At 40.8% G+C, this 27,812-nt stretch overlaps 1 protein-coding gene across 3 annotated transcripts; it reads right to left on the reverse strand.

The window, feature by feature from the left end:
* Nucleotides 1-1,027: 1,027 nt before the first annotated feature.
* On the reverse strand, nt 1,028-10,835 carry LOC110891065 (auxin response factor 1). 3 transcript variants are annotated; one of them, XM_022138728.2, is made up of 15 exons: nt 10,749-10,835; nt 10,582-10,643; nt 5,955-6,045; nt 5,457-5,569; nt 5,249-5,344; nt 5,117-5,173; nt 4,872-5,024; nt 4,705-4,789; nt 3,334-3,424; nt 3,087-3,251; nt 2,856-2,975; nt 2,707-2,782; nt 2,036-2,629; nt 1,749-1,939; nt 1,028-1,435 (listed from the first exon to the last, which is right to left on the reverse strand). In XM_022138728.2, the coding sequence occupies exons 3-15, from the start codon at nt 5,998-6,000 to the stop codon at nt 1,288-1,290; spliced, it is 1,935 nt and encodes a 644-aa protein (XP_021994420.1). In that variant the 5' UTR covers nt 6,001-6,045; nt 10,582-10,643; nt 10,749-10,835; the 3' UTR covers nt 1,028-1,287. The 3 variants fall into 3 exon arrangements, with proteins under 3 accessions (XP_021994420.1, XP_021994419.1, XP_021994418.1); XM_022138727.2 differs by having other exon boundaries at nt 10,578-10,643; XM_022138726.2 differs by having other exon boundaries at nt 10,578-10,821.
* Nucleotides 10,836-27,812: the final 16,977 nt, after the last annotated feature.

Consider the following 27,812-nt stretch of genomic DNA (forward strand, 5'->3'; position numbering starts at 1 on the left):
ACACACTTTCTAAGGCATGGGATTCCCGATGGTTGGGAATGGGTTAAAGAATTAAAACGGAACCTACATATCCTCCTTGGGTAGGATATGTACCGCCATCCTCCATGGGTAGGATGCCAATATTAATCCTGCGTATTCTCCTTGGGTAGAATACGTACGTTCGTCCTCCTTGGGTAGGACAACAACCTTAAAACTTACTAGACAAAACTCTAACATTAAGTCCCTCATTTTATATCGACTTAATCGCCGAGGCCAATGACGAGCGGGTCATTAGTTAATAGCGCTATTAGGTTTAACAAACCTCACACTGTGCCAGTCGGACGGGTGTGTACTAATGGACTATGGCAAACTGTCAATGATGATAGACATTGACGTAGGGCACAACTTACTTTCGTTAGTAGTCGATATGGTAACGGTCTAGTGGTTCACATGGGGAAGCCCCCACTGATTATGGATATGGTTTGGGAAAGAAGGAATTGGTTAATCATGTTTTCAACTATGGGGTAACCCCCACGGCAAGTAAGCCAACTAAACAAACACTATTTTTTGAAACAACTTAAAACGAACACCCAACTGTGAACTCGCTCAACTTTGTTGTTGACTCCTTGTTACATGCCTTCCAGGTCGTTAGGTATCTATGGAGCTTGCACGAGGAGGCGTGATTGTTGTGGGACATGGACTGTCGAGTCCCATGTTAAACATTTAAACTTATGAACTTATTACTTATGTTTTGGGGTTTTACCTTTAATGCTTCCGCTATTTTATTTGAACTTGGTTAACTAGCTTTTGATTACCAATTATATTGTGTGGTTGGATTTTATCTATCTTAAATACATTGTTCAATATGATTGGTGACTTGATCCTGGTCATGTCACGCCTCCAAGCGGTGATACTCACGATGGTATGGTTGGTGTTTAATTTTTTTTTTTTTTTTTTTTTTTTTTGAACTTCTACTTATTTTTTATTCGTTATTGTTTCTCTTAATAAAAAAAGGTATAATAGTCATTTTAGTTAGTGAAAATTAACAAACCTCAATTAAAATCCTTTTATTCTCATTCTAACATATTAATAAATATGCATTATGGAACCATTTTATGGAACCAACAAACAGCTCAAAACAAGCAGATCAGAGAACGTAAACTTGAACATAAAACATCCATACCACTGAGATAATAAAATCAAGCGGTGTAAATGGGCCCAGCTCATATCAAGCGGCTGTCCCACAGTCCAAAAAGAAGGTTATATCACTCTTCCAAAATAGTAATAATTCGGGTCAACTCGAAACATTTAGCAACCCGAGCCCCCCTCGTTCGATGAGGACTGCTCTTCGGTGATAACCTGGGCATTATTTTCGGGAAGTTTTTTTTTCGGGGTAAGCCTCTTCGCTTCTTCAGTAGTATATATAAAGATCTTTCGCACCATGTCGCAGAACTCACTGCACAATGTACATACAACCAAAAATTATACAATTTACACACCAATAAGGGTGGCAAAATTTGCAGATTGGGTAACAGGTCAAAGGGGCCTGGGTTGAAACGGGTAATTTGTTAGCGTGGGTCGAAATGGGTTGGGATGACCCACTAACAGATGGTCAACTTTTTGTTAATTTTTTTTGTTTTACTGAAAAATATATTCATATAGCAATCTCTTATAGCTTCACTAATTTCATGCTTCTTTAATTTTATTATTTTCTTTCCATTTTTCTTATCTGAGGCTAGGAGGTAATCATGGTGATGAAATGTACTTACTTCCATGGATCATCACCGACCATCATAATGTCATCCTCATCGTCCGTGTATACAACCTGCCATTTCTTAGGAACAACACGAAGTTCACCTTCAATTTCAAACATATTTTCCAGTTTCTCCAATAAATCCTCATAACAACCGAACTGTGTCAAATCGACAGCCCTACCAACAGCAATCCCTTGCATATGAACCTGCAAAAAAATAATAATAATGCTCCTTAACATACATTTAACAATATATTTCATATCAGATCTTTTTTTCCAATGCATTAAGTAGCATATCCATACTTTGGTACAGCTGCGGGTTTGTCTGGTATGCAACAATTCCTGAGATCTCATGCTAGATTTTTCAGGATCACAACTTGCTGAAGGAATATCAGAACGCCAATCAGATTCTGTATCAAGAACGAAGACTGGTCTTTGTTCAACCACTGCTCTAGACATAGCCACCGGTGAAGTTTCATCCACAGTTGAGTGTTCAAGCAACTCGATTCCAAATAGCCTGTAGCCATTAGTCGGTCTCTTCTCACTGCTTTCTTTCTCAGCAATTGGCTCAAACGATTCCGTCACCGATTCCCGTAAGTTAGACCAATGGATACCACCACCCTTGATAGAAGATGAGCCATTATTTGATGGATACATATCATGTGCACGTTGTGGATCACAATACTGGAAGTCTGAAGGACGGTCAACAGGCGATTTCCACATCCCGAGTGCAGAAAGATCTGGCACAGAAGAAGGTAAAACGGGGAGCCGGGCCCGCTTAATCCTTTGTGGAGGTTGTGAGTTTGATGGGTTCGGTGATGATGCCACAAGTGGTTCTAGTTCCCAAGGAGAAACTCTATCTGGGCGTATTATTGATGACGGTTCGTCCCATTGAACCTGAAGTAAATAGCAGCAGCATGATATACGTTTAACATGAAGTTAATTGATGTTAGAACTACGGAGAATGTAAGAACCTTTAGGGATCTCCATTCAGAATCCATCCATTTTGATGATGCAGTATCGCCAACGCCAACTATGGTCCCACTAAACCTGCATGAACAAGTTACACGACACGTTTATTTATCACATTCCTCGAGCACTTTAAATAATGAGCCATGTCTACCTTCTTTCAGGAACCTCTTCACCCTCAAATCTCATCTTGAACCTCATTCCAACCGACAGCTTATGATTTCGAGCTTCGAGATACTTGTTAAGGCTGACAATGAACTCAGATCGACTGGTCCTGTTCATTTAAACAGCAGACTTACTTACGACTCACTTTTAACACATTAACAAAAGCGGGTTAAACATATTAGAGGAACACAGCTCAAAACAAACTATGTTTAATGAATACCTTGGTTTATAAAAGACTGAAAAAAGGGTCCCGGTTGCAATTGCATGGGAGGCAGTAGCCAGCACGCCAAGATGCATGCTATGACTTGATATTACAGATGATGGCATGTTGTTCAAAAGTCTCATAAGCCTCCTTACTCCAACGTGTAGCTCTCCATTTCCCCCCCTAATGTCACACTGTTAACTCTAGACATTCTATATATGTAATGTAATTAATGACAGGTCGAGTTATTCCTTATACAACTTACCTTAGAAAGATAAACGCATCGCCAGCAACCAACTTTTTTGCGCTAACAAAGACGCTCCACCCAGTAGTCAGCAAGTGACGCCGAGGTTGCCCTGGGATATATAAACACACAACATCAGTCAAGACTCAAGGTCCGACCGAATAGAAAAAACTCGCATGAGGAATTCAACATTTGTTGATTAAAATCTTTGCTCATTTTGTATCACTGATGACAACAGATTGTTTGGGTATTAGAATGCTTAAGGTTATTCGATATTGTTGATACGTTTTAGTTCCTAACTGCAATATGTTGATAGAATTGAAGGTCTGCTTAGAAGTAACATAAGCCATGCAATCAGTTAGGGGTGTGCACGGTTCGCTTTTATGGTAAAACCGAAATGTTCGGTTTTCGGTTTTTGATAGCCGTCCGGTTTCGGTCTTTTCGGTTTTAGCAACGGTTCGGTTCAGTTTTCGGTTTTTGGAACAGAATTACTGAAGGGTCTAAAAATAAAAAGTATAATCCAACATTTAAGAATCTTTCTTAGATGTTTACATTTAAGTATATTATATATAACCGTTTTAGTTAATACTGTTCACTTCAAACAAACCTAACCTTCTTCTAATCTTATATTATGTTTCTCCAAAGTTTTTATTAAGACATTTCTTTTTTGAACTTTGAAATTCATTTTATTTTTATGCTCAACTTTGTTATTTCTTGTAGGCAATGGATATTAATTTCAAAGATAAATAAAACATGTTAACAATTTAACATCATTATCATCACCATCATACTCAATAAATCCCACCAATAGCAAAGCTAAGGTAGGGTCAGAGGACGGTAAGATGTAGACAACCTTACCCCCGTACGAATAGAGAAGCTGCTTCCAGTGAGACCCCCGGCTCAATAGTAGTTTTGCATCAAGCCTTGGACATAAGGCACATAACACTCAACAATTGAGACAAAGGCCGATTAGTGCGTGTACCCCTTGTCTTTCGGCCATCAACGCCACCACATGATGCATGATTAACCATCCCATTCTTTTAACGTTATTTTCACGAAATTAGTAAAATAACGTTAATATTAGGGCACTTTCACTTTTGCCCCCCGAGCGCCCACACATGTATCCATTATATGTGCATACTGCAAGCGGGGCATTACTTTAACATTCAAGAATAAAATTAATAATTCCTAAATCGATATATGACAAACATTAAAAAAATGATTTTTTAGGTTATTCGGTTCGGTTTTTTTCTGTTTTCATAAAAGGCAAACCGTAAATTTCAGTTCGGTTAAATCGCTTTTCAGTTTCGGTTCGGTTTCTCCCACCCCTACAATCAGATCAGTCATGGTGCTACAGTGCAATATTTATGGAAACAAGTGACAAAGTGTAACCTCGAAATATATGACGAAAACGCCATTCATTGCCATGAAGATCACTAGCAACTAGTTCCTGCCAGGGTGGCTGTTGAGACATGTCCTGACCACAAAACGCATAGTTAGATTAATAAAAACAAAAAACAAAGGCAGACACGAGCTCATAAAAGCTAAATCAAGCTTACGAGTGGAGGCAAACAGTCATCAGCGTGTCTACGAAGAACAGAGAATCCACCATGTGTGCTTGTGTCAGATGCAGTAAGTGTTTTGCAGAACGAATGAACAGTGCAACTAGGAGGTTCCGGGAGTGGAGGGTCTGGGCTTGTTACATCACTTTGCTGATTCATAAAAGAAAATAAGCATAAGAAACCAACGACTGCGCAGCATGTATTTTAAACTAAAAAGAACAATATGCTTCATATATGCTCACATCTCGTTCAGGCAACAGAGTGATTTGTGCATATACTTCATCGGTTTCTGGTTCAGCCTGGAAACAAATCAAGATTCATTAGAAAGGCACCATTATGATGCATCAGACGTATGGCCCCAGCTACAAACTTACCCGCAGCTGAACATTCATCACTTTGCAGAGTATTTTCGCTGGTAAGTCAAACGATGGGAGCTGCTGGTCTAATCCCTGATGCATGGAGGCCTCAAGCTGAAATAAATAACCAAAACTCACTGTCATCGAAGGCACATATAAATGCTTAAAATTGCGCATAACAAGGATATAGTGAAATTGTTGAGCAAAAGAATAAGAGATAAGAAACCTGTTCCATGTGCCCTTGAGGAAAGTAATAAACCCTTTCTCCTTCACGGGGAACATTGACAAGAGGTCCAGCACAGGCGTGCCACAGTTCTTTGTATAACTCATCAACTGATCCTGCAAAGCATAACTATTTTATTACCAATATAGGTTACATGTTGAAGAACTAAAGTGTAAAAGGTGTGCAACTAGCAATATTATGGAGAGATCGTTCCAGGCATAATCAGATTGGTGTGTGTTTGTGTGTGGCAAACAAGACAACAACAACCATACCCAGTAAATCCCACAAATAGCAAAGCTACTTATAGGGTCTGGGGAGGGTGGGATGTAGACAGACCTTGCCTCTAACCCTAGGGATAGAGAGGCTGCTTCCAGAGAGACCCTCGGCTCCAAAGCAAACAGCATACCAACACACCAAGTCAAAGAATATAGAAAAAAACAAGTCACCAATACCAAGAATCTCTAGGCCCATACCGGCTTAAAGGATTAAACAGATTATAACCTGATTGAGGCCCTCCAGCATAATGAGCAGCAGCAATATGTGCCATGAAGAAAACAATATGATATACAAAGCACCGTCCTGTATTCAGTAGCTGTAACAAAAACAAACACAACCAATACCCAGAATGGTAATCAGTGTGCAATCAATGGAACTCTTTGAGGATTAATCAATGGCTAGTTAACAAAACGGGATGTCTTCTTCCCAACCTAAAACGTAGGCATGAGCTAAATAAAGTAATGAATCTGTTCGAATCTGCTTCCCAACCTAAAACGTAGGCAGCATTGCAGGAAAAGCCGTTTTTATGGCATTTAAACTCACAAAATGGAGCATCAAAAACTACTTCACATCCAATAGTTTGAACAATAAATAAGGCAAATTGCATTTTAATAATCCAAACTATTACCTATAGGCCATTAATTATAATCCATACCAGCAATGTGACCAATGACACTCCTAACTTCCAATATCAACAGAGAAGTAACTTAATGTGCTACTAACTTTCAATTATGGCATTTCTGATGCGGGCCCAAATGTGGAGGAGCGGGCCATCTTGTATTTGGAGGCCAAGATCGTGTGATAAAAGGGGCTTCACTAAAATGGCTCTAACTTGGGCTACGAGGGTCCGTTTTGGGCGTGCGACCAGGCGAAACAATCGTGAGAACGAGCTCCATCTTTCTACAAACGGCCTACGGCGGTTTGGGTCATCGTTCGGGCCTAAAAACGCTTATTTCTATGATTTATTTATCTTTTTATGTTTTTTACTGCTTTTGGTGGACTTTTATTTTGCTCTAGCTTTTGGCCCAATTGTTTTCTGAGGCCTGTTTTTAATTTCCGTTGTTATTTATATGATTGTAATGGGAGGAAGCTAATCAGTTTTGAGTTATATGAAAAGTCATTTCTCTCCCAATTCACTAGTGAGTGTTTTGTGTGTGAAACCCCAATTTTCGGTATTCTTCGTGAATCAACGAATTTTGGAAGAATCGTGTCGGGTTTGTAGGCTTTAGGGTAGCCGGCCCTAGTTATTAGGCCCACTTAGTTAACTTGTTGACCAAGTAGGAAACCCTAATCTTGTTCTATAAATACCTATGATGTAATTGTAATCTGTGTCATTCTGAAAACAGTTGTGAGCATCTAATAAAAGTAAAACCCTAGTTGCAACCCGTGGACGTAGGTTACCTTGACCGAACCACGTAAATTCTCGTGTTCTTTATTTTCTGCTAGTGTGTGTGTGTTTGTTCCGCTGCCGCTCGAGCCTACTCTGATCCGATACTCCTAACAAGTGGTATCAGAGCCAAAGGTTCAGTTAAACACACAGTTCACACGGTTATCGCAGGAGAGGGAGAGAGCTGGACGAGAGATCTTGATCTGCTATTGCTGTTGTCGCCGCTGACTTGTTTACGGCCCGTACCTATTCTCTGGTTACGGCTCGTAAGGTCTAGGGTTTGCGCTGTAGGGTTTGCTGTTGCAGATCTGGGGGTTTTGGGGTGTTTGGCGATTAGGGTTTCGGTTCTTGAACCCTGGTTATTCGCTGATTTTACGCTCGGGTTTGCAAGAGAAGTCGCTGGTTCGGGTACTTCGGGTTTCTGGTTTATTGAAAGTTGCTCGGGTTTCGGTTGCTTGTTTCCTTGTGGCTTTTTCTGGTTTTCTCGTTTGCTATGGCTGAAGACGGGAAGTTCCGAATCGAGAAGTTCAACGGTACTGATTTTGCATGGTGGAGAATGCAAATAGAGATGTTGCTTGGTGAATGCGATTTGGATATGGTACTGGAAGAAAAACCTGCTGAAATGGATAAAGCTGCCGAGGCAATTTGGAATTCAAAGGACAAAAAGGCAAGAGGTAAAATTACATTGGCTTTGACGAGGAGCGTTGCATTTAATATAATGAAAGAAACAACCGCTCGTGATATGTTAGAAGCTCTGTCAAATATGTATGAGAAGCCGTCTGCCGGTAATAGGGTATTCTTGATGAGGGAACTGTTTAATATGAGAATGAACGAAGGCAGTTCAGTTGCTGATCACATTAACGAGGTCAATTCAATTTTGTCCAGGTTAGCAACTGTGGGCATGAAGTTGGATGATGACACTCAGGCTGTGGTTTTGTTATCTTCCTTACCTGATAGCTGGTCAGGATTTGTGACAACGGTCACCGAAACTGCTGGAACTGGAAATTTGAAGTTTAATCGGGTCCGGGATAGTGTTTTGGGTGAAGACGTTCGCCGGAGGAACACTAGTGGAGGATCTACTTCTGGTATGCTCAGTGTTAGCAGGGGAAGAGGTAAAAACAGAAGCAGTGGGAGTCTTGGGAAAAGCTTGTCTAAAGCTGGGAAGAATGTGAGGTGCTGGAACTGTGGTGAAAAGGGGCATGTTAAAAACGAGTGTCCTGATCCTAAGAAAGAGGATGGTAAGCAGCATCTAAACAGTGTTGTGTCAGATGAATCTGACGGTGACGTACTGGTTTGCTGTGAAGAGTCTATAGATTCTTGGGCTATGGATTCTGGTTCTTCGTTTCACGCCATGCACAGCGGGGAGACGATGGTGAATCTGAAAAAATGAGACTTTGGAAAGGTACGATTAGCTAACGGTCATGTTCTTAATGTTACGGGTATGGGAGATGTCAATCTGAAGACTCCACTGGGCACTACATGGAACTTAAAGAATGTCAGGGTAATTCCAGGTTTAACGAAGAAACTTATTTCTGTTAGTCAACTGGATAAACAGGGACTAGATGTTAAGTTTGGTGGTGGGAAGTGGAAGGTGATTGATGGAAATCTTGTTGTTGCCTGTGGAAGGAGACGAGGATCGTTGTACCTAGTTGAGATACCTGTTGAGGGAGTAGCCGTCCCTGTACAACATAAAGTCTGGTTCACTAAATCTAGTAAGCGGAAGAGGGTTCAATTTGCGAACTTGAATCCTAGTGCTTTGGGGATGTCAGTTGAATGTGGTCGGGGGTATAAGTTTAAGCCAGTCAGGGGATTTGGTGATAGTGGGAGCATGGGTCGTGTTCCGGGTACAATCACAAAGAACCGTTGGGTTTTGAAGACGAAGATTCCGACTGAAGAAAAAAGCTCTCCTGGAAATAGTTTGCAAAATGTGGAGAGTGATATTAATTCTCGGTGTATCTCTGGAGCTGATCGTGCAAGTCGGTTGAGATAGAGAATAGGTCTGATAAGACTGTTGGGTTGGAGCTTGTGGGAGCTTCAACTGGTCTCTCAGGTACTTGATGAGAGGTGTGGTTGCAACTAGGTAGCTTGGATGTGACTGAAGTCTTAGCTCGTTCTTGGAATTAGAGGCTGGGAAGACTTGAACGTAAAGATTACTGAAGTTACTGGTGATGGGTTTCTTGGATGCACTTTGTGGACTATGCAAAGCCTCCGAGTGGGAGATTGTCGGGTTTAGGGGTGTAAACGAGCCGGGCCGAGCCCGAGCTCGAGCTCGGCTCGTTAGGTTTTTATGAAGCTCGAGCTCGAGCTCGGCTCGGTTCGAGCCTACTTTTTTGAGCTCGAGCTCGGCTCGCGAGTAAAACACAAAGCTCGAGCTCGGCTCGAACTATTTTGAGAACAACCTTAAACGAGCTAAAAGCTCGGCTCGAGTTCACTTCAACATCGCTTAAACGAGCCCAAGCTCGGCTCTAGCTTGGCTCATCAATGTTATCATCATTATTAATATATTATATATAAAAATATTAAAATTTTGTATAGGCTCGTTTAGGCTCGCGAGCCTAAACAAGCTTTGTATTTCAGGCTCGAGCTCGGGCTCGATAACAAAACGAGCTCTATTTCAGGCTCGAGCTCGGGCTCGGGCTCGGGCTCGTTAAGGCTCGGCTCATTCGAGCTTTTAACCGAGCCGATCACGAGTAGCTCTCGATTCTTTAGGCTTGTTTACACCCCTAGTCGGGTTCGTAGGCTTTAGGGTAGCCGGCCCTAGTTATTAGGCCCACTTAGTTAACTTGTTGACCAAGTAGGAAACCCTAATCTTGTTCTATAAATACCTATGATGTAATTGTAATATGTGTCATTCTGAAAACAGTTGTGAGCATCTAATAAAAGTAAAACCCTAGTTGCAACCCATGGACGTAGGTCACCTTGACCGAACCACGTAAATTCTCGTGTTATTTATTTTCTGCTAGTGTGTGTGTGTGTTTGTTCCGCTGCCGCTCGAGCCTACTCTGATCCGATACCCCTAACAAACCGTTCCTGGTATTCTATGTGAATCAACAGGTCTGATTTCGTATCCCGTTTTATTCAGATAAAAATCAGTTAAATGTTCATTAGGGAGTGAGATTGTCACATTGTCGGTATAGATTATTATCGGTCCATGGTTCATTATTAAAATCCAATTTGCCTGTAAATAAAAACATCAAAACACTGTAACAGTATTCGAATTACTCTCTAAAGTAATTCCACCTACAAAAAGTAAACCCTCTGATTGCAGATCAAACAAAACATTCCAACAACAAGAGATCGGACAAAATATATATGAAATAACAAAATCGAAGTTAATAGCCTACTAATATTAAATTAAAATCATAATAACAATAATAACTCAACGAAATATCAACAGAAGTACAGAGTAATCACAACCAAACGAAAGAAAACAAATTTGAAAGTGCGTACAGCAAATGTACCTACGGATTGAAGCTGAAGTGGCCGGAAATCAAGGAGAAATCAGGCATATTCACAGCAAGTAGAAGCTGAAGAAGTAAAGAGTTGTAGATAAAGTGAGGTAAGGAGTTATGGTAAATGATTAGGGTTTGGAATAGGAGAAAGAGTAAAGGTGAAAAGGGGAAGAGGATTACAGAAGATGATGGATTGATTATTGATGATGGTCCTTGCCTGGTTCAAGCCGACATGACCCCTGCACACACACTATTCTAAACAACAATAATAAATAAATAATAAGACCATGTGTAATGGTAAATTATTATAATGCCTTTATCATGGGGCGTTTTGCGACACGTGTCATCCCAGTCAGCATGCGGAATTATAGCATAAAGTGGTGTAGTGGGGCATTATTCCAATAACGCCCATACAATCATTTCCCAATTATTTTTTTTATTTAAAACATAAAAAACTTCATTAATTTAAAATAAAAATTACACTACTTGAAAAAAAAAATAGAAAATAAAAATACAGAAAATTAAAAAACCTAAAAAAAATAAAGTTAAAAAAAAACAACAATAATTCGGAAAATAAAAAATTACCTTTACCTTTACCCCTTCTTTTGTTTTTTCCCCATCAAAGTTCCCACCACTCACTACTTTACCCCTTCTTCTTCTCTTCTTCCCCACCACCTGCAACTTCAAAAAAAAAACCATTCTCTTCTTCCTTTTCTTTTGTTTTTTTAAATAAAACTAATTATAAACACACACAAATATTATACACACATGGCAAGCTTTCATTGGACAACCATTCTCTTCTTCCTTTTCTTTCAAAAATAACGCTGTAAAACGCCGGCCGTAATGGGGGTGTGGGCGTTTCCGGGCGTTTTTTTGCAATTTTTTTTTAAAAATCACGCCCGACTACACATAGTCTAATGGAACTTCTTTATTATTTTTGTGTTTTTCTTTTGTATTATGTTTTTTTTTTTTTTTTGAACAGTGAACTCCATTAAAAACAGGGGCAGGCCTCAAACCGAGGGCCACCACACTAAACACTTACATCATATACAAAGGATTTCTAGACCAATCATTCCACACTAGACTAGCGAACTTAGATCTATTTTTTAACCATAAGTATGACCAGGACTTTATCAACGCCATCGCCTCAACTACCTTATGACTCACATCATTAAAAACCTTATCATTTCTCAGCTTCCATATAACCCAAACTGAGGTATACATAATCCCTCTAATCACCTTCTTTGACCATTTATCACTTCCAAAAGATCCTTAAAATCAAACACCAAAAAAATCGAGACTCTGCACCACGATCCCACAGCCGACCATACACCATCAGCGAAGAAACATCCAATGAAAAGATGCAGCACACTTTCGTTTCCAGCGTCACACATCGGGCAGGAAGCGTCTTGGATGTTAATTTGACGTCTGATCAGAGCGGCCTTCGTCGGAACACGGGCCATTTCCGTTCTCCACACCATCAGATTCACCTTAATTGGAACCCATGACTCCCACCGCATCACGTGATCCCTCCGGACTTCGATACCATCTTTAATCCATTCTTTAACCCTCGCCACAGTCATCAGGTCCTTCTCTTTATCGCCCCACGACCATCTATCCTGCTCACCTGTTAGCATAACATTATTAAGAATAAAATCAACATCCTGTATCTCCGATAACTCCTCGACAGACGATAAAGTCTACTAGCCAGCCTCCATCCTCCACTATCCCACACCAACCTATCCGTGACAAAGCATTGTTTATTCCTTTCCAAGGCGTGAAGCCTAGGCCATCTATCTTTTAAGATAGTCAATCCCACCCATCGATCAGTCCAAAACTTTACAGTGCACCCATTACCCACCTTCACCGAAAGCAAATCGCTAAACTTTTTTTCCGTTAATGGTCCGTTTCTCAGTTTCATTTACCATGGTATACCAGCACCCTCTAAACCTCCGATTAGCAGGCAAGAAAACCCATCTACCCCTCCCCCCATGAACAACATCCACCACTTTACGCCAAATACTTTCCGGTTGAGACTTGTACCTCCAAACCCATTTGGCCAAAAGGGCAAAATTCGTATCCTTGAGCTTCGTAACCCCCAACCCACCATTTTTCTTCGACTTCGTCACTGTATCCCAAGCAACCCAGCTCATCTTTTTATCCTCACCCGAACCACCCCACAAAAAATTCCTCATTAATTTTTCAATATGTTCCGTAACCGAAACCGGGGCTTTGTAGAAAGAAAGGAAATAAACCGGAAGGCTAGCAAGCACAGATTTAACCAACGTTAGTCTCCCACCCATCGACAATGTATTGGCCTTCCAAGCCGCTAAGCGCCTTTTTATAGTATCTATCACCGAACCCCAATGACAGCTTTTGTTCATATTCGCCCCCACTTTAATCCCCAAATAATCAAAAGGAAACTCTCCAACTCTACACCCCACAATCTCTGCCATATCCGCAACTTCTTCAGCGTTAACGCCAATCCCAAACAAGAACGATTTTTTTAGGTTAATTTTAAGACCCGAACATATATAGAAAACTCTAAGTAACCGAGTCGTTTTAACTATATTTTCTCTAGACCACTCCCCCAAAATCAGAGCATCGTCCGCGTAAAGAAGATGAGAAAAAGAAGAACCTCCGCCAAAAATCCGCAAATCCTTTATCTCCCCCAAATCACACGCCTTTCGAATGAGACAAGAGAACGCCTCCATGGCAATAAGAAAAAGAAACGGAGACAGAGGGTCTCCCTGCCTAACCCCCTTTGGACATTGAAAGTCAAACGTGGGCGAACCATTAACTAGAACAGCCGATCTCGCCGAATGAAGAATCCCTTTCACCCAAAGACACCACTTACTAGGAAACCTCATTTGATCCAAAATTGAAATAAGGAATTCCCAATTCACGTTGTCGTATGCTTTCTCAAAATCAATTTTCAACAAAAAACCTTTTCTACCCGTCTTCTTTATCCACCCGTACAGCTCATTTATAATTAACGGACCTTCCAAGATGAACCCGTCCTTAAGAAAAGCCGTCTGAGTATCAGAGATGATCTTCCCCATTATCACCTTCAACTTTCCGAAAGAACTTTAGAAATAATTTTACTGATGACGCCAACTAACCTAATAGGTCGATAATCTTTCAAACCGACTGGGGAAGAGGTCTTCGGAATAAGAGTAATAAAAGCAGTACTACAACCTCTACTAATCTCCCCCGTCTCATGGAACTTACTGAACATCTTGAGAAAATCGCCCTCCAAGTCGTCCCAAAAGAACTTTATAAATTTAAAATTAAACCCATCCGGTCCCCGCGCTCTATCCGACCCACATTCGAACACCGCCTTTCTAATCTCTTCTTTTGAAAAAGGCCGAACTAACATCCTAGCATCCTCTGATGAAATTGCTGAGAGATTATTACACTCTAACGCAGGCCGCGTAACAAACTTTTCTGAGAATAGATTCCTGAAATATTTGAAAACTTCTCTCTTGACCAAATTAGGCTTCGTAATCCACTGACCATCAATGTTTAGACCTGGAATATCATTCGCTGCTTTCCTCCCGTTCATCACTCTGTGAAAAAATGTCGAGTTCTCATCCCCCTTGGAGGCCCATCTAACCCGAGACTTCTGTTGAACATCTCTACATTTCCATTGGTTAACTTGGTCTATACCCTTCTTACATTCCTCCCACACCCACACCTCCTCTTCCTCCAACTCCCTATCCTCCATAATTAGCTCTAAGTTATGCAAATCCTTCTTATAATTTTCCATCGCATACCCTTCCTTTTTCATCTCCTCTGCCCACCACTGTCTCACCACCTCCCTCACACACTTCAGATTACTAGAGAAAACCCAGTCTGGCCGCCCCTTCACCTTACAGTCATTGAGTGCCTTCAAAACCACCTCTCTACACCCCTCTCTCTCTAGCCAAGAGTTAAACCACCTAAACGGTTTATACCCGAAATTAGCGTCCACTAAAGTAAGCAACAAAGGATTATGATCCGACAACTCTCTCGGGAGCGCTCTGAGAGACGCCCGCGGCCATTTATTGAAAAAATTATTACAAACCAGAACCCTGTCAATCTTACTAAGCTTAAACGAACCACCATTTGCAGCCAAATAGGTAAATTTACTCCCCCTCATACAATATTCCTGTAAATCTGTCTCATCACTGGTCATTGAAATCCGAAGAGCTCGTATGATTGAACGATGAATTTTTTTTCTTTCTTCGGCCCTGCGAACAGCGTTAAAATCTCCCAAAACCACCCACAAACCATGATAACTCCCAATCAGCGATTTTAACCTATCCCACAGGCTCCTTTTTGCCACCACACTTTGTGGCGCATATACATTCAAAACATTAATCAACACTCCACCTTCAACAAAATAACCAGAAGTAAGTAAAAAATTGGGATCTTGCACCACTGTGCTCTTTCTAAACACCTTCGAGTCCCACAAGCTCATGATACCTCCTGATCTACCCTCAACTTCAACCATTTCACAGTCAACAGCCCCCCTTCCGCAACAAAGACTATATTCAAACCCCTCCGCAACGGTGACCTTAGTCTCCTGAATAGCTAAAAAATCAACCCCATTTCTAACCCTTAATTCTTTGACCCACCTTTTTTTCTCCTGCTCCCCCCAAAACCCTTACATTAATAGACAAGAAATTCATATCTTACCTGACTGTACTCCTTGTTCCTCAACTGTCATAGACACTAAGTCCCTGAAACCATCCAAATTAGCGCCGACCACCGACCCCAACTTAATCGTGTTCTCAATTTCCTCCATGATATCCTTATTAACCACCTCACATACCTTCGGAACCTCATCGTTGATGTGCGAGACTTCATCGGTTTCCAAATTATCCACGGGGACTTCCTCTTCTCTAACTTCTTCAGTCGCCCATTCTTCTGACACATTAAGGATCTATTCTGATGTAACTTCGTTAACATTCACCTTCACCTCCCCTTTACTTAGCAGACTATTCACATCGGACTCTACCTGTTGACCATGAGTCAGGCCCAAAAGAGCATTTAGCCCAAAAGGATCCAAGCCGTTTGGGTCCACATCCAGCCTTGGTCTCTTTCTTGAAGTGGGCCTATCATCCACTGAAACCCATTTGGCATGTCTAGGGCCCCCACGTCCACTACCACACTTTTTAGAATTTTTTCTATTATTTTTAAATGAGGGACCACTTACTTTTTCCACAAAAATCCTTCCCAAATCAACCTCCCCATAATGCATGGGAGTTTCTTTATCAATCGCAGCAGAGTCCTTCATAGTCTTGGAAAGATTAGATTCCCCCAAATCTTCTGATTGCTCTTTCTCAATCCCTTCCTTAATTATTGCCGAACCTTTTGGACTAACCACCTCCGTCGACGGAACCTCACCGGTCAGGACTCCGGCCAACTGTAATGGACCCTATTTACCATTTTCAGCTTTTTCCGATGATTGTGAGCGGCCGATATTGATCTGAGACGTCTCCTGTGACAACCCGTACTCTCGACCCTAACCGTCAAGAGGAGGATATTTTATTATTATTCCAATCTATTCTTAATATTATTATCGTTAATATTGTAATTTTGTTATTATTATTATCGTTGTTTAAATAATGAGAACCGCGTCGAGAGAAACGTGTCGTTTAACGACTAGCCCGAGCCAAGCATATGTAATATAATGCACACACGAGACCATTATATAAACCGTTTAAATGAAACACAAAAATTAATGGGTTTATACTCATGGGCTAGGCCCAACCTAACTCCACCACACCCTAAACTATACCCTACCCTATATATAATAAACACCTTAATTCCTCACCCCTCATTTTCTACTCAAAACAAACCCTACAAAAAAAAAATAAATAAATAATAACAACAAACGGCTGCACACCCCTGTTCTCTGCAAGTTAGGTCGCCAGAGCAACCACTTCTCCGGCCGACGTTCCGGCAAGACACTCGCACCCCTGAAACCCTCTCTCCTCTTTGCACCGACTTACACCCTCAATTGGCCAGCACCGTACCGTCATCACCCACCCCTTCTCGTGCTCAGATAACCAAACGGCCGGCCACCTTCACTTGATGGCGATACACTGTGGCAAGACGAAGAGAGAAAGAGATTTGTAGAGCGAGAGATCGGGAGGGAGAGTGAAGTCAGCGACGGGCGTTTACAGCGGAGTCCCGACGATGGACGGCGGTGGTCGTTCGAGTTGTCAGGTGTCTCGGGCTGAAAGGAGAAGAAGTGAAGGGGAGTACCGACGGTTGACGACAGGCGCAGCGACAGCGGCGACGGACCGCCGGAGTTCCAAGTCAGGCCATAGCGATGGCAGAAGGCATCCACTCATCTCTTAGTCGCTCGACCAGTACGTGTTATCTCTGTTTATCTTGCATCTGGTGGTTCTTGGTTTCATGTATGTATAATTATTAACTGATTTGGTGTAAGTAATTTTGAGTGTGGCATAGGAAGTTTGTAATAAACTGATTCGAAATTTGATTGATTGTGGGAACAATGTTTAGACAATTAGTAATAAAGGGTTTAGATAATTGGTTGATTATCACTTTTTGAATTAATTTGCTGCTCAAAGGATTGTGGGAATGAACGAGTATTGATGGAGTCTTGCTGGTTATGTAAATAATGTATATGGTAAAGGCTACATGATGACAAAACTGCTTAATCAAGATGTGGTTATATGCTTGTCTTTTAATTGGATTTTGTATATGCCATGACTGGTAAGGGTTAGTTGATGATTGATTTTGAGTAAATTTGAGTCCGTTAGAATGGGCTGCACTTCTTTGTGGTATTTGAGGAGTGATGTTGGGGAATATTGAGTACAAACTAGTGGATTGACAGGATAATAATTAGGGGATCTTGAATTATTTACATAAGAATTGAAACAACGGTTGCTAATTTCATGACATACTTTTGCTATTTGAATTTGAATTGAATATTTTATATTGAAATTAGTTGCTAACCGAATTGGTATGATAATAACATTGTGAAAACTAGGTGTGGCATGAATTGTCGAATGGCTAAACTAATATATATATATCTTGTTGTCAATATGAATTTATGTAAAAGTCTACCTTGTATGTTAATAAAATAAGGTACTAGAAGTAATGTTGAAATCTTTGTTTTGTGCTGCCTTGATCGGATAAAGTTGTAAAGAAACACCGTTTGGACACTTGATTTGATCGCACACTCGTATGACCGCACACTTGCCAATGGGCCGCACACTCCTGTGTGGGTCGCACACTTATCAAGTGGGCCGCACGTTAAACATATATTGGGCCTTGTTCTAGTGGGCCACACACTAGAAAAGCCCAAATCTTTTAAAAGGTTGCACACTCACTGTTCCATATTATTATTATTTCATGATTAATTGTTTTATACATGGATTATTTATGGTTAAGGTGTAATACCATAATTGATACGTGTACACTACATGAGGAATACGTGTAAAAGTCTACATTGTATGTTAATAAAATAGGGTACTAGAAGTAATGTTGAAATCTTTGTTTTGTGCTGCCTTGATCGGATAAAGTTGTAAAGAAACACTGTTTGGACACTTGATTTGATCGCACACTCGTATGACCGCACACTTGCCAATGGGCCGCACACTCCTGTGTGGGTCGCACACTTATCAAGTGGGCCACACGTTAAACATATATTGGGCCTTGTTCTAGTGGGCCACACACTAGAAAAGCCCAAATCTTTTAAAAGGTCGCACACTCACTGTTCCATATTATTATTATTTCATGATTAACTGTTTTATACATGGATTATTTATGGTTAAGGTGTAATACCATAATTGATACGTGTACACTACATGAGGAATACGTGTTAGATACGTGTAGCTTATACGGGATTACTTGTTTACCGTCCTAATAACTGATAACCATAATTGGATATGGTTGACCAACTTAGGACAAATGCTTTATCTACCGAGCAAACCAAGGTGAGTTCACACTCTTTCTAAGGCATGGGATTCCCAGTGGTTGGTAATGGGTTAAAAAACTAAAACGGAACATGCATATCCTCCTTGGGTAGGATATGTACCGCCATCCTCCATGGTAGGATGCCAATATTAATCCTGCGTATTATCCTTGGGTAGAATACGTATGTTCGTCCTCCTTGGGTAGGACAACAACCTTAAACTTACTAGACAAAACTCTATCATGAAGTCCCTCATTTTTATATCGACTTAATTGTCGGGCCAATGGCGAGTGTGACAACTCGTATTTCAAACTTCTTTTGGTGCTCAGTATAACTCGTTTGAACCTTATGTGATCGTTTGAACCTTATGTGATTGTTTGAACCTTATATGATTGTGTGAACTTAAACGGTTACTTGAATGCTATATGGTTATGATTTTGTGACAATGTGTATCGAATATAAACAAACCGAACCTTAATCCGATTACACAAACCCATTCGGCCCACACATCTTGACTCGAGACCAAGGGCAACCCATTAAGGGGGATTCGGCCCACTCCCTTATACGAATACACATACCCATTATGGGGTTTTGATCCTCATAACTTGCAAACGACAAACACACACAAACCCTAGGAGCTCTCTCCCTCTCTCTCGAACCCGACGACAACACTTTCACCATCGAAGCCTACAGATCACGGCTCCCTTCTCGGTTTGGTTAATTACATCACACTCCTGGTTCGTGTCTTATCCTTGTTTAGTTGTATATTTTGTGATGTTATTTTGTTATAAGATTGGTTAGGGTTTTATGCTAGTGACTCTGTTAATGAGATTTTGCTTATGAAATCGGGACATGTGTTTAGTATGGTGATGATGCTATGATCAATGAATATATATATTGCGTGATTTTGAGTTCGTAATCAACTGATAAATTGTTTGATCTAGCCTGATGATTCCGTGGGTAATTGCTTAGCCATGATGTATGGTTGCACGTTAGTCTTTGAAATTGGTTAATCAGATGATCCGATTTCATGTCCATATGATGATTGGTAAATTGTTGTTGTTCTTGACTAGTGATAGTTAAGGTTGAATGATTAGGCATGAACTGCTGAATTGAATGTTTGATTTGATCCGATATGAAACTGCCAAAGTTGTTTGCTGATGTTACGGATATTATTGAGCTGCAATTAAGGAAATCTGTTACACACCTAGTCTCGACATAGGTTGCGAGTCGAGAACCCACTGTCTCGACTCGAGACCACAACACCCACACACAAACAGCATAACTCGAGACCATGGTTGCGGGTCTTGTTGCGACTCGAGACCGCCTAGTCTCGACTAGTGCATGCATGACTCGAGACCTTTTGGGTTGCGACTCGAGATCTTTAGGCCAACAACTCGAGACCGCACTGTCTCGACTCGAGACCAGGAACACGTGCACACGTTTGGACTTATACACTGTTACGAGCCCAACCATTTGGGCCGCATACTTGGACTTCGTTTATTTACGTGACTGTACTGTTGAACTCGTACTGTGGTTGAACTACCATGATTATACGTGTATGCCATGATTTGTACTTGTACGCAACTAGATGGAATATGTGTAGAACATACGTGCACTACTAGAATACGAACCTAACTTGTATGGTAACCATGGTAGGACGTGGTTGACCACCAAATAGCTTGATTTATTTTTCTGTGTATCTGCCGAGCAAACCAAGGTGAGTTCACACTCTTACCAAGGCATGGGATTCCCGGGGTTGGGAATGGGATTGAAGGAATGGGATTGTACTTACACTGTTACTAGACTATCTACCATCGTCCTCGGATGCGAAGGATACATACGTGAAACCTACGTATACTTGTACTCATCACTGTCCTAAGGATGCGAAGGGCACTTGCGTAAAACCTACGTAAAACTTATATTCACTACTGCCTCGGGTTGTGACAGGCACTTACGTAAAACCTACGTAAACCCCCGCGTACCACTGTCCTCGGGTTGAGAAGGACACTTACGTAAAACCTACGTAAACCTTGTACGTACTACTGTTCTCGGGTTAAGAAGAACACTTATGGTTACAAATAGTCTAGTGTATATACAAATATGGGAAGCCCCCACTAATAGAGCATACTATCGGCCTAGTAGAGCCACATGTTACGAAACGAGCTTACTATTACGAACTTACTTACTGTGAACTTGCTCAACTAGTTGTTGACTCTCTGTTACATGCCTTGCAGGACCATAGGTACTCATGGAGCTTGCACGGGAGGCGCAATCGTTGTGGGCACATGGACTGTTGAGTTCCATGTTAAACATTTATATTATGAGAACTTGATACTTATGCTAGATTTTTACATTAATGCTTCCGCTACACATTTGATTTATGTTTGGTTTTGAAAACACCTTTCGTATTGATGAATAACTTTTACTATTTACTGATATGTTCAATATGGTTGGTGGCTTAATCCTGGTCATGTCACGCCTCCATGCGGTGGTACTCCGTGTGTGCATTTTGGGGGTGTGACAGATTGGTATCAGAGCCATTGGTTATAGAGAACTTGGTTTTAATAAGGGAAAAACGTTTTAATTAAAACCAGACTATAACCAGTACAGTGCTCAACGATCTACAACGACGCCTCACTCCACGTGCAAGACTCAACATTCTAGGTAATATGGTATATGTTATATTGCCTACTTGCTAGATTATATAGAACTTTGCTCATAGCATGCTTAGATACACATAACACTATTGCTTGAGAACACTTGTGTGCTTACTCTTTTCTGTCATCGCATTCTTCGCGAACCTCTCTCTCACTTATGTCACCTTTGCTAATGAAGATCCTTTCTGGACGTATTAACTTGACTCAAGCCCAGTTGACGGCTCTTATTAACGAACAAGTTGCTGCGGCACTTGCAGCCGCACAGGCAGGAGGTATATCCTGCAGTCGTAGCTCACACTAGGATCTCTAGATCCTACTCTCCTAAAACCTACTTTTGTGTTTAACCTTGTCCTATTCTTATACATAATAGGTCAACACGCTCATCAACCTGTTTGCACTTTCAAGAATTTCATGGACTGTCGTCCAAGCACGTTCAGTGGCACTAAAGGAGCAGTTGGACTCCTCCATTGGTTTGAAAAGCTCGAGTCAGTATTTGAGATGTGTGAATGCCCTGTGGATCGCAGGGTGAAGTACGCCACTGGTACTTTAGAAGGAATCGCGCTGACTTGGTGGAACGCGCAAGTTCAGATTTTAGGGCTGGCAGCTGCTAACGCCACCCCTTGGAATGATTTCAAGGAACTCATTAAACGGGAATACTGCACACGTGATGACATCCACAACTTGGAGGTGGAGCTATATCATCTGAAAATGACAGGGTCGGAAATTGAAGCTTATACGAAACGGTCAAACGAGCTGGCCATCTTGTGTCCAACTATGGTGGACCCTCCAATCAAGCACATTGAGTTGTACCTCAAGGGTCTAGCATCAGAAATTCAGAGCCATGTGACATCGGCTAACCTCGACAATATCCAGGACATTCAACGTCTTGCTCATCGCCTCACGGATCAGGAAGTGGAACAGAATAGGCTGCCTAAACGTATCAGCGCTACTACTACCGCTACCACTTCTGCTACTCCCAGTGACAACAAGCGGAAATGGGAGGGGGATTCCAGCAAGGGTTCAGCTTCGGTTCAGTCTCAGGTGCAACAGCGAAAGACTGACAACTATCAGAGTCCTGGTCAGCAATCTTCGGGCAATCAGGGAAGGGGTGCGTATCGAGGAAATCACCCAAGGTGCAACAACTGTAACAGACACCACAGTGGCCAGTGCAACAAGGGTCGTTGCCAGAGGTGTCTCAAGATGGGTCATGAGGCCAAGGATTGTAGGAGCCCACGGCCTGTAACTCAGAACCAGCAGCAGCAACACAGGACCAGCAATAGGGCAACAAGGGATGTTTTCATTGTGGCGCTGAAGGGCACTTCAAAAGACACTGCACCCAGTTAAACCGAAACCAAAACAACAACAACAACAATAACCAAGGCAACGGAAACAACAACGGTGGAAACAACAATGGCAACGAAGCTAGGGGACGTGCATTTGTGCTGGGGCAGGGAGAAGCAAGGAATGATCCCAACGTAGTCATGGGTAAGTTTCTTCTCAACGACTTTTATGTTACTGTATTGTTTGATTCGGGTGCGGATACCAGTTATATGTCTTTGAAAGTTAGTCAAATGCTCAAACGTACACCCACACTTCTGAACACTAAGCATGTCGTAGAGTTAGCTAACGGTAAAAGTCTAGAGGCCACACACATAGTTCAGGGTTGTAATCTTATCCTCGCTGGTCAAACTTTCTCTATCGATCTTATCCCTATAGCTCTGGGTAGTTTCGACATCGTCATTGGAATGGACTGGTTATCCCAACATCACGCAGAGATCCTATGTAAGGAGAAGATTGTTCGTATTCCTCGTTCTGGTCAAGAACCTCTCGAAATTCAAGGCGACAAGAGTGGTGCAGTGGTTGGCATCATCTCCTTCCTGAAGGCTCAGAAGTGTTTGCGTAAGGGCCACACTGCCATCTTGGCACTTGTTACTAACGCATCAACAAAAGAGAAGAGATTATAGGATATTCCAATTGTACGCGACTTTCCTCAGGTGTTTCCTGAAGATTTACCTGGTCTACCGCCTCATCGCCAGGTCGAATTCCAGATCGAGCTAGCTCCAGGAGCAGCACCTATAGCTCGAGCACCGTATCGCTTAGCTCCAACTAAACTGGAAGAACTGTCTAAGCAACTGCAAGAACTCTTGGATAAGGGTTTTATTTGTCCTAGCTCTTCGCCTTGGGGAGCTCCAGTACTATTTGTGAAAAAGAAGGACGGTACCTTCCGCATGTGCATTGACTACCGCGAACTCAACAAGGTGACAGTGAAGAACCGCTATCCTCTTCTGTCACACCCCGACCACGTAAAACAACAAAACGTGGCGGAATCATCGGGGTGTGTTGTAACAGAATCATTGTTTCATAACACATGGAAAAATTAAAATGTTGTTTTATTGATAAAAAGAGTTACAATGTCTTAACGAACAAAGAAGTATAACAAAATTAACTAGTCTTGCATCTTTTATTGTCACTAAGGCCAAGTTCGCCTATGTGTATCTTGATCAATCCTATGCATCATCTCCTGAAACACATGTGAAAATAGGTACGTCAGCATAAAAATGCCGGCGAGTACATAGGTTTTGTGAAAATAGGATTCATGACTTAGGTTTAAGAAAATGTTTAATGAAAACTTGTCATGAATCCAGTTTAAGTGTTTGCTTTTATAAAACGTTTGAAAAGCGATAATAAAGTAGATGATATGTAAAAGAGTAATGTAAGGTTAAGTGAATAACCAAGTAAAAATAAGTTGTTTATAAAACAATGTCTTGTGAAAAATATGTTATTTGTGTAAAAATGTATAAATCCAAATTGAATGATTTAAATAACGCTACGACATGTAATATAATACAAACACTTATATATAGGAAGTACCAGCGACGTATCCACCATGCTTGTATCACATTACACACGCCTCGCTACTTAAATCACTTACCCAAACAAACCACCAATGTAAATTGCCCATGTCTAAACCATTTGTCAAATGTCATTGTGAAAACCATGTCTAAATGTCTATGTCAAATGTCAATCATCTAATGTGTAAACAAAATGTCATGTATGGCAAGTGAAATATGTATCCACTAAACCAAGTGTAAAAATGCACAAAACAATGTATTGAAGTAAAACGTGGTTTAAATCAATGTTATGTTTTCTGGAAATGCATGCTATACTGAATACAAACATTTATGCGGTATTGTGAAAATGCATACATTCAAGCCTTGCGACTGTGGTGATAAACCCCTAAACGAATTTAAAGGTCTATCTGTCTAAATGTTTTAATCGAATTAGGTCATTCCTTCCATCCAAACATACCCAGGATGTCAGGAACGAGAGTTGTCAATTCCTATGGTACCATTACCTACTAACGAGCGGCGTGATCAAAGTTAATGAATGCATATGGTCCCACTTAAACAAACCAAATGTCATACCCAAAATGTAAGCAAGTGATGAAAATGTACTAAGTATAATGAGCATACATAGCATGAAAAGGTAATGTAAAACAATGTACTAAGTATGCGCTAAACGAACATACGTGGCATAAAATGTCATGTAAAACGATGTACTAAGTATGCACACAATGGACATACATAGCAAAAACATAATGAAATCATGTACTAATAGTGTACTAGTGAACATAGCAAGTATATGATATGAAAACATGAAAAGCATGAAAGTAACAAGTAGGCACATGTGTTTCACCCCAAAACGTTTGGAAAACAGTAAAAGAGGGGACTATGTACTCACTTGAGGGTGCTTAGAAGTCTTGAACAACAACCAAGCAAAGCTAGAGGGATCACGGAATCAAACGGCACCCTATATAGATAACTACATAAATAACCGGACCTAAATCGGGGGATTGGATAGTATGAGGTTTCGTAAACCAAATGAGTATTGGAACTCATATGATATGGTTAAACAAAGCCCACATACTAAAATGAAACCTAACCTAAGTGCTTGCGACCCATTACGACCCGTTTAGGTAGCTTATGCTACTTTAACGCGTCGTTCGCATAAAACGCGTTCGGAATGCCTAACTAGTCCTATGACAAGCAAGATATGCCTTAACATGTTTAATATTGTTGCCAAAACAGTTTATATGTCAAAAGTTATGTTACATAGGCTTAAAATGAATTTTAGCGCAAAAAGGGCATTTTGGTAATTTACCTAAGGCATAAGAACTACTTATCATACAACTACTTAAACGACGTGACCATAAGGTATAACCTCGGAAGGTTATTCCCTATACAACTATGGTCACCTAAAGTGTTTGGTCGGATCCTAATGATCGACCAAATGGGTCGGGTTCGAAAGTATAAGCGATTGATTAGATCGCTTACCTTTACGACCCTAAACAAGCACAAATCTAAAAGCGACGAGCTAAACATGCTAGAACATGTTTAGTAAAGTTAGAAAACAGGTTTGGTATCAAAACAAACGGTTTTGATACCCTAGAGTAGTTTGGTTACAAAATACGCGAGGAAACGCATTTTGGCTGAAACTACGACTCGTCACTGAGCCTAGATAACGTGGTAATCAGTGGGTATAGTCACTAGGGACTATAACCATTGTGATTACGCTCACGTTATGAAGTTCAAACGAACTTCGCGTTAACCATAAACTGGTCAATGCAGAAAGTCAAACGCAGTTTGACTTTAATGCTAAAACGAATGAAAAACGCGAAAGAATACTTACAAAGGGTCCCCGCAAGATTGAATTCCAAGTATTTCTCAGGTATGAAGTGATAATCACTCCAACTTAGAGAAAATCTCAGAATTCAAGTGAGGAATGAATGAAATGAAGGTGGGTATTTATAGGAATGGCACAACCGTTAGGATCGTTCATCGCGAAACGTGCTTCGATCTCGGCCGTCCAAGTGGGCACATGGTATTTGGATACCATGGGCTCTTAAAAACCATCAAATTTGGCCCTTTGAATGAGCAAAAACCATTTACAAGTGTGTGGAACAGCTGGTAACAGCTGGAAACTGATTTTTGCAGACCTGGGCCTCTCACGCGGCCCGTGTAAAGGACACACACATATTCAAGCGGGCCGCCTGGGCTTAGTTTCCAGAATTGTCAGAATTGGCCCCTGAACTTGAGAAACATGCAATTCGGCCCATTTTTGACACGTTTAAGCACCGTTAACCTCATTTGAACTCAAAACATGCTCAAAAATATCTCGGATGTCGGTTCGTTTGGTCGTATGACCGTGTTATTCACTTAATTACGACGGAATGCGCATAAGCGCGAAAAACGATCCAAATTGCGCGACGAATGGATTTTTCTTATGCCAAACACTAAAATAAAATATTTTAATGATTACATAAATTTTTGGAAGTCCGGAAGTATTCAGAATGTAAAATATGCGCGAAAATGCAAACTTATGCAATTTTTGACGCTTTTAGTCCCTGAATGAGCATAAAGTTTATTTTTTTGCGCACCAAACACCTCAAAGCCTATTTCTAAGCTATGTAAAGGATATTTAGGTGTGTTTAACTTATGATCATGTTCCGAAATGTTCGTTACAGTTCAGATTGGCATACTTTCACAGTTTGTCATATTTAGTCCTTGTAAGCGAATAAACTTGATTTCGGCACACCAAATCTTCCAAAACTTATTTCTAAGTTATGTAAAGGTTATTTAAGGTATGTTAAGCCTATGTCACTATTCTGGAGTGTTTGTTGCATTAAACTGTTTATATTTACGCATTAGTGCGCGTATAACCTTCCAGAAAGCGATTTAGAGCCTGAAATCGAACAAGAGTTGATATGTGCAAATGATACACATATTTTTACAAATCCCAAGTATGAAATACAATATTTCATTGGTTTGGTATTTGTTTGATGGTTGAAGTGACACAGGTGTCACAGTCTCCACTACTTCAGGAAATTTCGTCCCGAAATTTATTTATAGGAAACTTGTGAGAGCTTGAAACATGGAGTTGAAAAGATCAAAAAACACTGGTTAGAATCCTGAACTTCTAGTAGCTTTGAATAACATCATGCTTGCAATGTGAGAGGGACACTTATATACAAGTACATATTGTGTTATTGGTGTGTCCACCGTACCTCCACTACATTGTTCACATTTTGTTACGGTTGCCACTGTTGGTTCTTACACATAATAAGTCTTACTGTGGTTTCCGTGCACTGAACTTCGTAATTATGTATGCATCCATAAATACGTAATTCCTTGCATAGTCACGTAGTGCATCTTATAATGTGTAGGGGAAGGAAACAATGAACGAGCCGGTGATGATTGTGCTTAGACCACCATAGGGTCTTTTAATTAAATCAATAGATGATTTAAATAGACAACCAAGGAGTCTTTTCAGCTTATCACATGTCATTCTTAACCAGATTTTGAATCAATCTTTTGACCTAGACCACTAAAAGGGTCTCTTTTGAATCATGGAATGGTACTATATAATCCAAGGGTCTTGACTATCACGTAGAAGCCCAATAAGGATTTAAGGTAGTACCTTTTTGAATATCCTACTACGAATCCCTCATATGAAGATATGAAAGGTTCTACGAGGATTTGGATAACGAATATCCAGAGTATTCAAAAACACAAAAATGCATAAAAGAAAACACAAAGTGCATAAACACATAATCACATAATTGTTTAACTTGGTTTTAAATTTGTTATCATT

Source organism: Helianthus annuus, chromosome 6 (genome assembly GCF_002127325.2).
Source record: "Helianthus annuus cultivar XRQ/B chromosome 6, HanXRQr2.0-SUNRISE, whole genome shotgun sequence".
Lineage (NCBI taxonomy): Eukaryota > Viridiplantae > Streptophyta > Magnoliopsida > Asterales > Asteraceae > Helianthus > Helianthus annuus.